Genomic DNA, 14,032 nt, shown 5'->3' with positions numbered 1-14,032 from the left:
CAATCTGTCAATGAGAATCTCGCGCTCTTCCACAAATTCTGGGCGTTCTGCGCTTCAATTGTCTTAAGGAAAGGAAACATAGTACGATTCCGCGTGCGCTCCTACGTACGACTTATTGTGACACTAACCGCACTGAACGAAACATTCCGGCAGCATAAACAGCCATATTTCCGATCTGACGAATGTCGTATCGGACGCCATGTGGCATGCCACATGCCTCCTGCGTATGCTCTCATCTGGGAAATTGGCATTTGATTGTTGTCGACATTAACGCACTTACTTTTTAAGTGTGCACTTGGTTCATGCTTTCAGATTTCGACAACTAGTCCAGTAATAAGTTCTTTCGCGCGTGTAGATTCCTTTGAGGCTGCTGGTGAACGCTGTCATCTTACACGAAGCAGTTGCGTTACCCTATAGCTGCGTAGGATTATAGATACGATGCACTTATACACTTAGAGATTGTAGAGTTGACCTTTAAAAATAACAGCCTCGTGCCAGGGCGCTTCAATCTCATGAGCTCGTTTTCCACCAGATTGTACACATGCGTCCCCTTTTCACTTTGTGTAGGTGCGACCCGCAAGTGCTCCGCGCAACCGAATTTCGGCAAGCGCTAACCACAGTGTTTATCATCAATGGCGCAGTGAAGATAGCACTGTGTTCCGATGAAAAGCTTACGAACAGACTACAGAATACAATGAGGAGTCCACTGTGACAGAGGCAACATTGTCTGCAGCAAGAAGGCTTGGATGCCCTCGCCAACACTCAACTGCAACTCTGAGTGCTCGCCTTATCAGCTGGCCTTGAGCGAGTCCACGGCGGTCGGGTGAGGATAAGAATGTTATCGATTCAGAGAGAAACACCGGGCCCTTAAAATCTCCAGTGTCTCTGCATTAGACCGGCTCATCCTTATCATATCCAAACAGTGCAAGAGCACACATAGGCAGGTGAGAGCCTTCCTACCCAAGAGTCATCGACTGTTTGAGTTTTCATTCCAAAAATTATCGCTATACGTATTCTGAATGCGAGTTCTAAGGTATCTGCGTCGTCGATTGAAATAAGAAAGATAGGCTAACATCGCCTGAGATAGTATCGCAGGAATCCTTATATGGACTCTGATGTAGGTGTGCGCGCAGGCTTGTGCGGAGAATTAAAAATAAAGAAGACGGAGAGAGAGAAAGAGAGAGAGAGAGATATAGAAGAGAGTAAAGGCAGGGAGGTTAACCAGACGCACGTCTAGTTTGCTACCCTGCACTGGGGGAAAGTGAGAGATGTTAAAATTTAAATGATGCGAAACCTTCGGGAAGCGATAAATTAAAATCTATACATCGTCACCGATTGGCGCAAAATACAGGCTGGAGTATTCCCCAACCTGAAATTGCTGAACGCCACGTATTCCACTCGCTGTAGGGCCAACTGCCCTTGGTGCGGTGGCATGCCCACCCCAATACATGTAACCTGGCAGTGCTTTAAGCGCCCTCATAGGCCACATAGCAATAACACAATGGAGCAGTGGGAGGCACAGCACACCCGCTCCGATTTCGCAGGACAAAAGTCCTTAATTAGCCTGGTCAAGCAGCCGGCAGAGGCCAGTGGAGCCCTGGACTGGGGGCTCTGACCGCCCCTCCTTAAAATATTTTCCTGTCAAATAATGTTTCTATATAGATACACTCACATTCTTGCGTGTTCATGTGTTTATTTTTATGTTATACAACCTGCAACCTTATGCAGCGTTTATGTTGATGCGCTACACTAGTCAAAAGCCTAGGCGTAATGTAAACATCAATTGAGACGGATGCACTTTGTCAGACGTTGACGGCAACGATGTGACGAGGACGAAGGTGATATACGATGTTTGGCCCTTACAGCACACAAAATTTACTGGAAGTTGTGAATTTTACGCATACGGCAAAGGAGGTGTGCCTGATTAGATTTCACGCGCGTACCGAACAGTGTTGTGCTCTCTAGAAAGTACGTTAGTACCAGTGCTGAGTCTGCAATATCAAATACGTCACCCTTGTCATTTGCAGTCTCAGGAAAAAGTTCAATACATGTACATTACCCACCAGACATCTCTGACTGTCCCTTTCCGCACAAGACTCGTTACATGAATGCCACTTTGAAGCACCGCATGTATAGAACATTCGAGGGAAACCACATCCATTTTAGCTGTTATCGTCGTTATCATCACCTTAGTACAGCGACGTGCTATAATAAAATCGCATTCCATAGGAAAAGAAAGAAAGGTTTCATGGCACTTGACAGACCCTTTCGTGCTTGCTTTACAATAATGCCTTCGCGACAGTGTTGCGTAAGTTGACCACCTCACTGCAGGCAGCTCAATGGGAAATCAAATGTACGACATTTGCTTGGGACAGCACTATGCAACCACGAAAGAACGCAAGAAACACGGGCACCAACTCACACCAAAATCAACTTCTATGGTCCTTGGAACCGGCCCACGAAGACGGGTGGCTAATTACCATAACAAACTGGTACAAATTGACTATAGAATAAATCTTTTCATGTGTTTGCAGCGCTGCATATAGGTGAAAGGATTCAGTTACCAAGTTAGGCGCCGTCAGTTTCCATCCAAGATATTCAAGCCAGAGGTGCTAAAGCAGAACCTGTGCCTTACGCTTCTGTCAGCTTCTTCAAGCTCTTTGTTTTAGTAAAAATGTGCGTTAGTCAACCCCCTTTCCCTATTCATCACCACGTAGAAGTGGACTGCCTCCAATCATGCTGGCGCCTTATTGGCGAATGGAAGAGCCTACTAGATAGCTTGAAAAGAGGATTCGCACATGCCTCTGTGCAACAATCACTGTTCACCGCGCGACCACGAATGGCTCCGAAAGTGGCCCGAGCCTTCAGCTTGCGTATTTGCTTGACGCTAACTTGGCGGACAAATGCAGAAACGTCTTGGTGATCTGGGAAGAGGCCCTGAAGTGGAGCGATTGCAGAATCACAGACATGCCAGTGCTAAGCAGGCACGAATCAACATGACCATTACCCCCACAACCATAGCAACCTCTACAAACACTACCGTGATTCATTCCGAGTCGTGCACTCACAACATTCCTGCATGCATCTGGGTCGACTGGAGCGGCACCTTCGAAACCCCGGACGTGGCAGCCATCACCACGGACAGGCAGCAGTAGCAGCAGCAGAGCAGCGGCGGTGAGCGTGAGGCATGTGCCCTGGATCACGAGCAGCGCCATGTTCAAGCTCGCCGTGTGACCCGAGACAGGCTGCTCTTGCCGCGCCGCAGCAGCGACTAAGGACGCCCAGCTGTTTATCTAGAAAAGAAAGAGCGCGTCCCCCGTCGAACAATTGAAACTGGAGAACAGTTTTTGCATGTTATCGGTGGCATTCGACACGCGTGATGCTACGGCACTTGAGTTACGTGCTTTTCAGGAGGTGCGCATGGAACCCGCTCAAATCTATATTCGGTGCAGTGAGCTCAGCTATGGCGCTTAATGCCCAATGAGCCCCGCACTTATTTATTTTCTTGCCTGGCATGCGTCGTGGAATAAAATGTTGCCAGGATGACATTAAATGTTTCGACCGTTGAATGAATCAGTAATGGAGTAGCAAGCTGCAAGAGAGCTGCAGTGGAAGTCCCTTCATTTCGCTTATCTTTATCTTTTGTTTAATCGAGAGAATGCAAGTGATCAGCAAGATCATGTGCCACCGGCTGCACCTTTATAGACTGTTTTCATGTGACGTCACTGACGTGGCTCTCACTGCGCTAGTACCCGAACATGGCCGCCACGATGATGTCAGTGCATTGTATTATCACGCGCACATTGTTTTGCTTATTGACGGTGACTGTTTTCACCGGGTTATCAATGTTATCCCTGTGCCGTTCAACAAAAGATGGGCGCACCATGATGTCACGTTTCTTGATTACACTCCTTTCGAGCTGCTAGCACCTAAAGATGTCGGCCGCGGTGACGTCTGTGCAAACTATCTATTGGATATGCTTTGATAGTATACTACGTCGTAAGCCTATACTCTCCTGTGACGCTGAAATTCTATCGGGTACTATGCGAGAGGCTCTGCCACATAACCGAAAACGCCAACGATTCCGTACAACACTAAGTATACAGAACAACAAAGTGTGTAGAAGTTAGTATTCAGAAGGTGGCACTATTTTTTGAGGAGCGAGCAAGCAAGCAAATGAGCGGGTTGACCGCGTCCACTCTGAGAGTGTTCCGGGCTTGTATAATTTAACGATTGTGTTCCGACGCTATTCTTTTTCGCTCTTGGTCAGTGCTATTAGTGGCGCTCCGCTCACGCTGTCACCGGCATCGACGGGCAGTGAAAGGCAGGTAAAATATAGAAGAAAAGAGTCAAGCTAAAGAAATCCTTACATTGCACCGGCCCTGATGTCGGTGCAATTCAAAGCACGAGGAATCGGTGAAATTTGCTGGCACCTTTTTTGTTTAGCTCGTTATTAGTGCTGCGTCGGCGAATAAGTGAGGCAACGCCATCTGAGAACCTAGGTACAGTTCTCAGCTATCGAAACGCGGTACTTAAGTACGTGGCTGCCCCCTCTTTCTTTTTGCACCACCGGTGACCGCTGCGACATCGCTGTGAGACGAAATGCAGGAACAATGCGTCACAAAGGTACTCCCTTTGATTACATACCACGGTGTGTCAGCTCGGCGTCCCTGCAGGGCCCACGGTTGGTGCAAAAAACGATCGGCAGTCATGCACTCAGAGTAACGCGTTTCAGTCGCCGAGCACTATAGGTAAAGGAACGCTATAATGTTACTATACAGGGATTTAAACTTACGCACTCTCCTGGTCTTGTGTCGGCATAAGTTACTGCACAAACGTCTCTTAGTAGTATGCGCCCCTTGCCCACTCGGTGCGGCAAAATGAGGCGAAGACTCAAGTTCCGACCTTGTGCCACTACGCCAGTTATTTTAGAAAGAGGAAACTGCGAGCAACCGCGCTTCGAGCGATAGTATGTAATACGCTGGGAGAAAACCGAGCGCGGTGGCAACAGATGACGCATAGGCTCGCGTGTTGCGTTTCACATTATCTAAGGGCTCGTGACCGCCACTTAGTCAAACCTTGACGCTTAGCTCATAATTTTTTTTCCGGCGAAATGAATGCCACTGCATTTGGCACAGTGACTGCCGAAAACGAACATTTCACTGTTGTATATAGTTTGTAAGGGCCTAATTTGCTAAACCTTCAGAGGTGCTTACGGTCACGGTGTTCTTTTAGCTTTCTTGTCTAAATAGTTATGAGTACGTGACCACATTCGTGCCACAGTTAGTTAACCAACATAATGTTGCACGCAATTGAACGAGGTAAATAAAGCGACCCTCGACATGCGTGCATTGGTTTCGCTTTGAAGTGGTTTCGGTTCGGTGGAACACAAAAACAAAACGCTGAATGCTAGACACACCGTACGTACAGCAAGCTCGAACCAAGAAGATGCGCTACGTGAACTCAATTGTATTAGGAACGTGGCATGCTAAGAGCCTTACGAGTATTAACGAGAAGTCTAGCCTGATTGTTTCTATTACCTAAAGCGCAACCGTCTTAATTCCAACGTGCTTTTTTCTACAAGTGGTGCGAACTTCCGGCAAAAGTAACCTTGGTAATCGGGAATTCACTGCTGAGTAATACTGACACAGCGTTAACGTGGTTTCAGACTTGCGGTTTCTGTTACGGAATGCTAAAGCGATGGTCTCCCAGAACGCTAAATCAGAGGCACCACGTACAACTTACACTTTACACTTATGCACCAAAAATTAATGTTTGTCATCCCAAAGCGTGAAATAATTGAAAAGTCAAGCCCTCTCACCTAACTGATAAGCTGGCACTCCGCTGACGACGACAAACACTTGATTTCGCGTCCACACCGGACGGCGATTTGGCGACTACAATCGCTCCGGGATGAAAAACAAACCGGGCTCGAAGCCGCCGCTATCCCGGAATCGGTCGACGCTAACAGAGGGGTGTCAGGCCACTACTGCATATCAGCCTTTTCCCTCGTTCGGTCGGCGGGTCTCGGGCGACCCTCGCGCCTCTTGAAGGGAAAGAGGGAGAGGCGTATGTAGAAACGGTATAGTGGTTGTCGCTGTTCTCCACCAGCCCTCATCTTCTCTTCTCCCCTTCCGTGTTATCCTCTCAGGGATGGCTTGGCCTTCGAAACACTGGCATCCTTCCGTCGACGGCTAAATACACGTTTGGCGCAGTCGCTGGGTCGCCGCAGGCACAATACGGATTATGTCAGTGCACGCGTGCGCGTGCCTGTGGGAGAGAAAGAGAGCGCACCCTTCCTCAAGCCAAGGAGTAAAAGCTGTCAAGGACAACCACAGCCCGCTCGTGCCCGAGCCTCTAAAACCCAATAATAAAACAAAACATCGAGTCTTTACTAACGCACAGAAACATGCCTGCTCGTAGCAAGACAAAAGCGAAACACACCGGCTTTCCAAAGGGGTTCCGTCTCTTGAACGGCTTCAGGAAGTTTGAGATACAGCCTTATTAACGTTATTAATGCGAGGGAATTATATGGCTCATGAGGCGGAAAATCCAGCGTTGTCGGCGTTGACGTGACCACACGATGGTCCAAAAAGGCTACGAACCCTAGCTAGATATTCGGAGGCAGTCGACCCGTGACCTTTGTTGTTAATTAAGGCGAAGTAAAGCATTGTTAATTAAGACACTGGAACCCAGGACCTTTGGTGGGAGTCGCACCCACGACCTTTGGTGTTAATTAAGGCGAAGATAAGTAAAGCATAGTTAATTAAGACACTGGCACCCGGGACCTTTCGGGGGAGTCGCACCCACGACCTTTGGTGTTAATTAAGGCGAAGATAAGTAAAGCATAGTTAATTAAGCCACTGGCACCCGAGACCTCTCGGGGGAGTCGAACCCACCATCTTTGGTGTTAATTAAGGTGAAGATAAGTAAAGCATAGTTAATTAAGGCAATGGCGCCCAGGACATTTGGGGGGAGTCGAACCCACGACCTTTAGTGTTAATTAAGGGGGAGATGAGTAAAGCATAGTTAATTAAGGCACTGGCACACAGGACCTTTGGGGGATTCAAACCCATGACGTTAGTGTTAATTAAGGCGAAGATAAGTAAAGCATAGCTAATTAAGGCACTGGCACCCGGTACCTTTGGATGGAGTCGAACCCATAACTTTAGTGTTAATTAAGGCGAAGATAAGTAAAGCATAGTTAATTAAGCCACTGGCACCCGAGACCTCTCGGGGGAGTCGAACCCACGATCTTTGGTGTTAATTAAGGTGAAGATAATTATTATGATTTGTTTTGAACACATATACACATATACACAGGTAACAGGAAAGGGAAAGTGAGGAGCAGGCTGGCAACTGCCACCGGAAGGGGCACAACGCCTGCCTACTCTTCTGAAGGGAGGTGACAGCAACACAGAAATGGAAGATAGGAAGGAGGGGAGGAAAAAGGAAAGAGGAAAGGAGAGCAACAGGACAAATCTAAAGACCAAAGTAGAACACTGCAACAGGACAAATCTAAAGACTAAAGTAGAACTCTGCAGCCGGAATTAAAGCGACGCCGCGTCGAACAGCCTCCACAATTATCAATCACATCCATGGCTGCACGTAATCACCGTTTGAAGTAATCACCTGCTCGTAATCAGCGGTTCACAATATACACTACAAGGTGTTTGAACCCGCACCTCCCATTTTCGAAGGAAGAAGCATTAGGGTACAGTACTGATCACACACAATAGGGCCGGTCACTGAAGCTCACGCTGCTACAGAGTGTTGAATGTTCATGCTACAAACGTGAACCTAAGTTAGTTAGGTCTATAAAGGTTAGTAGGGCATGATGGGCCTGATCACGTTTAGATGCACAGCCACTGGGGTATAAACATTCCTCGAGTGTCGCACACCGCAGGCCAAGGAGATGATAGTTTCTCACTAGCGACATGCGCTGCGCACTGAAAGCGGGACACTCAAGTATAAGGTGCTGAAGTGTCTCGTAGCAGCCACAAGACGTACACAATGGACTTTCCGCACGCCCTTGTCTGTATAAACGTTCGTGCACGTTCACGCAACCAACCCTCAGCTTGAGCAGTTGTGCTCTAGCGCGACGAGGCAAGCCTCGACATCAAACACGGGGCGGGAACGTTCCATTTGCGACGCGCTGATCTAGATTCTGCTTGAGTAGGTTAATTGAGCATAGTTAATTAAGGCACTGGCGCCCAGGACATTTGAGGGGAGTCAAACCCATGACCTTTAGTGTTAATTAAGGAGAAGATAAGTAAAGCATAGTTAATTAAGGCACTGGCGCCCAGGACCCTTGGAGGGAGCCGAACGCATGACTTTAGTGTTAATTAAGGCGAAGATAAGTAAAGCATAGTTAATTAAGGCACTGCCCTCCAGGACCTTTGGGGGAGTTGTACCCATGACCTTGCATTGTGCGCCCCCCTGACGAACACCATTGCTCACGTGACGCCGCGACGCTTCTGCTGACATGGCCCCAATGCTTTCGCATTTATCCATGTAGGGATAACTAAGTGCCCCTTGAATTTTTTATGCGAAGCATGTTACTAGAGCTCAACCCAGCTCCTCAGGCGCGGCGGTGTCGCCTTCAATACCACGTGACACCGTGACGTCACGACAGAGGAGAAACGGGGCTCCAACTCGCGCCATCGCTCGCGGCGTCGCGGCGGTATATAAGCAGCTGCACTTGCCTCTGCTAGACACTAACGAGGTGAGATGCCTCCTGGAGACAGAGCTGCTCGTTGGAATGAGAAGCGAAGGTTGCGGCGTGCTACAGAGACTGTTTCTAGGTGGCTTTGCTACGGCGCAGCGACTACGCACCCCGCATCGGACGCGGTGAGCGTCGAGCAACGCAGCGTTCGGCGCGACAACGAAATGTGCGCCTGAGCAAGCACCGCACGCCTGAGCCGACGCCGACGACACCGGCTTTTCTGCGACACGAGCTCCTTAACGCTGTCGCGTTAAAATAAAGGCTAGTATGCTTCGCATCCTGGGCTTAACCTTAGCTAAGCCACAGCCATTTTTTTCACTTCCGCCATGAAACCAACTGAAGTAAGTGTCTCGCGTCTTCTCGCCGCAGCCCTTTCGCCTCGGGCTAAGTCAAGAAGCTCGCACTTCAGTCAGGACTTTCGGCTCGAATTTTAAGTGCATGTTTTAAGTTGTCAACAACGAATAGATTTCTGGTGTCACTGCCATTTCCGGGAGTAATACCGTGGTGTTGCAGCGAAGTCTTGCAGTGTACATTGCAAAAGGCGTCACATACGATGTGCAATACGCACTCGAATGTGCTATGCACATCTTGCTCTGATTGTCATACCAAATACAAATAAACTTTCTGGTACACTTGAGGTGTACCAGTTGCCCGCTGTTGTGCAAGATACCAAGGTCACTGCAGCACGGGAAACAACTTGAGCACATTAGCTTTGCGCTGTCAAATGAAGCGTGCTACTGTGTGGGATGCATGGGTGACGCTATGGGTGGCCGTTGACTTTCCCCGGTTTGCCAGGCAGCACTGGAAAGGCATACTAAAGTTTAACCAAGCCACTGCTAGTGACAAAAGTTTTGGTGAATGTACCTGTATTCCCTTTGCGATTTGCTATTCAACCAAATATGTCCAGAGCCATGTGGTTCTCATTCTGTTTACAGCGAAGCAGTTTATGGCTAGGGTTCCGTACATTTTTCATGTCCGTCAATAAATCTGCGAGCAAAAACTATCATCATCATTGATGGATCGGGCCACTCACTGCTCGCGCGTTCGTCGTCGTCGTCGTCTACCACAGCTGGCTCGTTGGCGCATCTCGGCGTGACTTCTTGGCAGCTGGCTCCGTTGCCGCTCATCACGCCAGCGTTTCCGTACTGCCCCTCCCTCTGCGAAGGCTCTGACGGCGCTAGCCCACTGCCAGTCGGTACGGTGATTTTGGTCTCGAATTGCTGGCCTCAATACATCGTTGGTGCCTTCGTCAGCGTCGTCTTGCACAGCTGACTCCGATGCCGCTCACCGTGCGAACGTTCCATACTGCCCCTCCCTCTGCGAAGGCACTGGCCCACTGCCCATCGGTGCGGTGATTTCGGTGTCAAATTCTATGCCTCAATATATAGCGAAATGAAAGCGCGAATGTATATAACAAATATATAACACGAATGAACGCGTATGTATAAAAATAAATGTGCGTGCGCACCTTTCTTCACGATGACAACCGATCAAGAGAATAAATGTGTTCGTACCTTTGTTCCAAATTCTGTGTCACCTCTTTGTCGTGGGCCACACAGCTTCGCTGGTCATCCAACTTCACAGTCCGGAATGACTCATAATATTTTCTTCCATTTTTTTCTTTTTGCTAGTTACATGAATTCAGAGAGAAGGGCTTCAGAATTGATTCTTTCAGGCGCTTCCCAGAGGCTAGACGGCGATACATGCACCATATCTTTAATTTGTTTGTCAATAAACTAACGCTTGATTAAGAACTCGACATCAAGAGAAACCAACAACGAGTTTCTATAAATATAAACTGATGATTGTATCGGCACAGAGCAGTAGGTGAGAGATTGGACCAAGGAGGAGGTTGAGGAGGAAAATAATGAAGAAAACGTAGGGAGGTCAACCCAGACGTGCGTCCTGTTCGCTGCTCTACGCGGAAAGAAGGAGGTTAAAGGATGAAAAGAAAGAAAGGAGAGGGAGATGAAGGTTCTATCAGTGGGAACACGTGTGGTTGTCCGTCACTTCACGCCCACAATCGGCCACTGAGACAATTCGATTTCATGAATCTCCGCTTTCTAAGCGTGCGAGGTGCAGGGTTATGGTTCAAGAACCTTTGTATGTGAAGATAGGCTGTCATCTAAGTGGTTTAACACTCTCTGAAGAACGTCGCGTTCGCCGTCATAACGATGTAATAGCAAAACATATTCGATCCTCGCTTCAGTTACGTGCGTCACAGATAGGTGTGCCTGGCTTTCCAATAAAGAATGCGTAGGCACTCGTGAAAGCCATCCCTAGCAAGAGGCGGCACAGTAAGTTTGCATCACGGTGAGAGAAGTGCGATGGAATCTACAGCTTCAGTGTAGAAATCAAGCCTGCGGAGATGACAGTTTGAGGCAATCGGGGGGTTCCACGAAGTTCGAGTCTTATTTGAGCAAGTAAACGAATACCCCTCTCAGCCTCTGTTCTTGACAAAGGTATGGGAATGGTCTGCGTTCTTTTATAGGCTGCATGACCGGGCGGCATCATCAACAAGGTCGTTACCGATGCTGCCCCGGCAGCCATTGGAAGATATCATGTCTATTTGTGAGGGCTTCGTGGATAACTTCTATAATCTCAAACACCAGTTTTTCATGTACCTTGTGTCGTAGGGCTGATAGCAGACTCTGAAGAGCAGCCACGCGCTCACAAAAACTACTCACTTTCGAGGTTGTGCTTACACGATATATTTAACAGCAGCTCGTAGGGCGACAGGTTCTGCCGTAGAGGTCATTGTGTGGGACACTTTGAACTCCACTGTGACCTGTAAGGCCGGGATGGCAATGGGGCCTGTGGAGCTGGTGGCTGAGACAGATCCATCAGTGTAAATCTGGAAAGTGAGTGAGTAAAGACTTTATTTGAAAACGAGGTATTGATGACCTTGTTTTTAGGCAGCCACGAGCCCCTGGGCCTGGGCGGCTTCTTCAGCTCTCTTGATGACCTTGGCCTGCAGGTCAGGGTCGGAGCTTTATTTCTCCGTATGCCTTCTTGAATAATGACAATGTCAACTGTCGTAGCGCAGCTGTTAAATTACGGCTCTTCTTCGTAATTCCCTGAATTTCGAGGCTCTCTTTCGGCTGTCGTAAGCACCACAGGGGTAACAGTTGTGTTGCTCTAGGTGTAAAGCCCGATGGAAGGCTGCCTTGATATGTCGCAACAAATTTTGAAAATGTGGCTTGAGGCCTTTGCGCCGGCAAAACAGTAATATACTCACTGGGGAGGTGACACAGATGTACAAATTGTGCTCGGAGGTTATAAACTGTGATGCATATTGGGATCTGATGAACTTTAGCAGTCATGATTGTTGCACGAGTCGAACCGCACTGCCCTAGTCCAAGGCACGTGCGTATAGCATGGCCTTGCAAACTTTCGAATGTGCGAATGCTTGTTCTGCATGTGTTCGCCAAAACAGGCAAGCCTTTTTGCGGTACTCGAGCAAGGGTTGACGATAGATAGCAGGACGTGGCACTTTACAGTGGTCCGGCCCAACGCGTTACTCGCTTTCTCTGCAACCTTGGGTTTGCCCGAAATGCAATACTTTCAAGCCTCCGCTTGTGTCCGGTTCCGTATCCTGTTGCAGAATTACCCGTCTTATCCGGCGGTCGGGGTATTCACAGTCGCACTTCAGATATCTTCTACAGCATTATGTACAGAAATGTAAAAGGAGCCTATAAGGGCTCCATTTTTTTCTTAGTTACAACAACGTGAAGCGAACAGTCCATGAAGCCAGAAAACGCACAGTAAGCATTAACTGTTATCTTGTTATTGGAATGGAACTAAGAAAACTGGCAACGAAATGGTGAAAAAAAAAAAAAACTTACCGCCGCTGGGAGCCGAAACCCGATCTTCGGATCTTGCTTACCCTCACTGTCTTTCCTTCTTTATATTTCTCTTTCCGAAACAGCTTTTTTATTTCTTAAACAGTGAAGGGAGGCTACGGTGATCACACACACAATTAGTTAAAAAGTAGACTCAAGTAGAATTAATGTTTGAATAGTTCTTTCTTTAATAAACTTTTATCCCGTTCCTCCATGTTTTCTGCCGTTTGCCTTTCCTCGAGTCCAGAGTAGCCGAACGGACACTTACTCTGGCTAACGTCTCTGTCTTTCCTGTTATTTTTTTGTCACTCTGCCATTTTCTTCTTCCAGCATACTTTGGTGAAAACGTCATCCTATCTTAAATATCCATTCTTTCAATCCCGCCTTCCTTCCTTCCTTCCTTCCTTCCTTCCTTCCTTCCTTCCTTCCTTCCTTCCTTCCTTCCTTCCTTCCTTCATGAATGAATGAATGAATGAATGAATGCTATTAGCAAACTTTGATTTTCGGTTGTTATATAAATATATAAAATGCCTTAGTTCTTGTCATGCGGCGCACAATAATGGCCAGTCCCCTGACTCTGGCTCTCTCTATTGCTTCTTAACTTCACCTTTCATTGTCTCCCAGTATGTGGTAACAAAACGGATTTTTTGTTCGTGTTAACCTGCTTGCCTTTCTTCTTTGTTTCTATTTCTCTTCTCATCCGCGCCTCGAAAGATACCGATATATTAAGTCACTATAAAAAGCAGTACATATAGTTCCTTATCATCAATTGTTTGTTGTTGTGGAGAATACAGTTCCGCGTTCTTTGAGCCTTTGTCCCATCCGCGTACGTATCAGCTCATATGTCGGCTTTTGGACTGCGTTGTTTCCACACTAGACAGCTCAGTGCTTCGTATGCAGGGTGTTTCAGAAAACGCCTTCACAATTCTTCAAATCTAGGGAAGCTGCGATAATTATGCGTTTGACACTAGAGGCATACACAATGAAGTGTCTCAATATTCTAATTAGACAAGAGATAATTATGAATGAATGAATGAATGAATATCTTTATTTCCAATAGATTGGGGGAGACAGGGAAGAAAAGCTGCAAGTGCAGCTTGAAAAAACACCCTGCACCCTATGACCACAAGACATGGGCAGCGCGGAGCTGCCGCGTGTTTTTAACAAAAAAAAATATACACAGTTTTGCAAGAATGCATAAAAAGTGAGTAGTTGTTTCACATATGACAGACAAAAAAAAAACATATATGCACATATATATGTAATATAAATGTGAACAAAAAGCTGTAAAACTCATCTAATCTGCACTTCTGAAATATAAACATATATGGCCATATAAACATTAATATTAGTCACACTGAATTAGTCGAGAAAATTCTGATGGGGTAAGGGCATATACATCAATGCCAGATTTGTTGTAAGCATTTAAAAGCCTTGGTAAGTTGTTTTTTAGCATTTGTGAGCT

At 47.2% G+C, this 14,032-nt stretch overlaps 1 protein-coding gene across 4 annotated transcripts in view; it reads right to left on the bottom strand.

The window, feature by feature from the left end:
- LOC135920332 (lysosomal acid lipase/cholesteryl ester hydrolase-like) overlaps nt 1–10,005 on the bottom strand; it is a 36,293-nt gene extending 26,288 nt beyond the window's left edge. Inside the window, exons 1-2 of one of the 4 annotated variants that reach the window (XM_065454565.2) lie at nt 9,759–10,005; nt 3,069–3,293 (exon numbers count right to left, since the gene is read on the bottom strand). In XM_065454565.2, the coding sequence (XP_065310637.1) occupies nt 3,069–3,215 (147 nt within the window). In that variant the 5' untranslated portion in view covers nt 3,216–3,293; nt 9,759–10,005. Of the gene's footprint in view, nt 1–3,068; nt 3,294–3,404; nt 3,424–4,795; nt 4,819–5,821; nt 6,024–9,758 lie in introns of those variants that run through there. The other 3 variants (XM_065454556.2, XM_065454547.2, XM_065454574.2) reach the window with 3 other exon arrangements.
- Between the last annotated feature and the right edge of the window lie 4,027 nt (nt 10,006–14,032).

This window comes from Dermacentor albipictus, chromosome 2, assembly GCF_038994185.2.
Source record: "Dermacentor albipictus isolate Rhodes 1998 colony chromosome 2, USDA_Dalb.pri_finalv2, whole genome shotgun sequence".
NCBI lineage: Eukaryota > Metazoa > Arthropoda > Arachnida > Ixodida > Ixodidae > Dermacentor > Dermacentor albipictus.
Note: the sequence above shows the minus strand (reverse complement) of the source record. Positions and strands in the feature narration are given on the sequence as shown.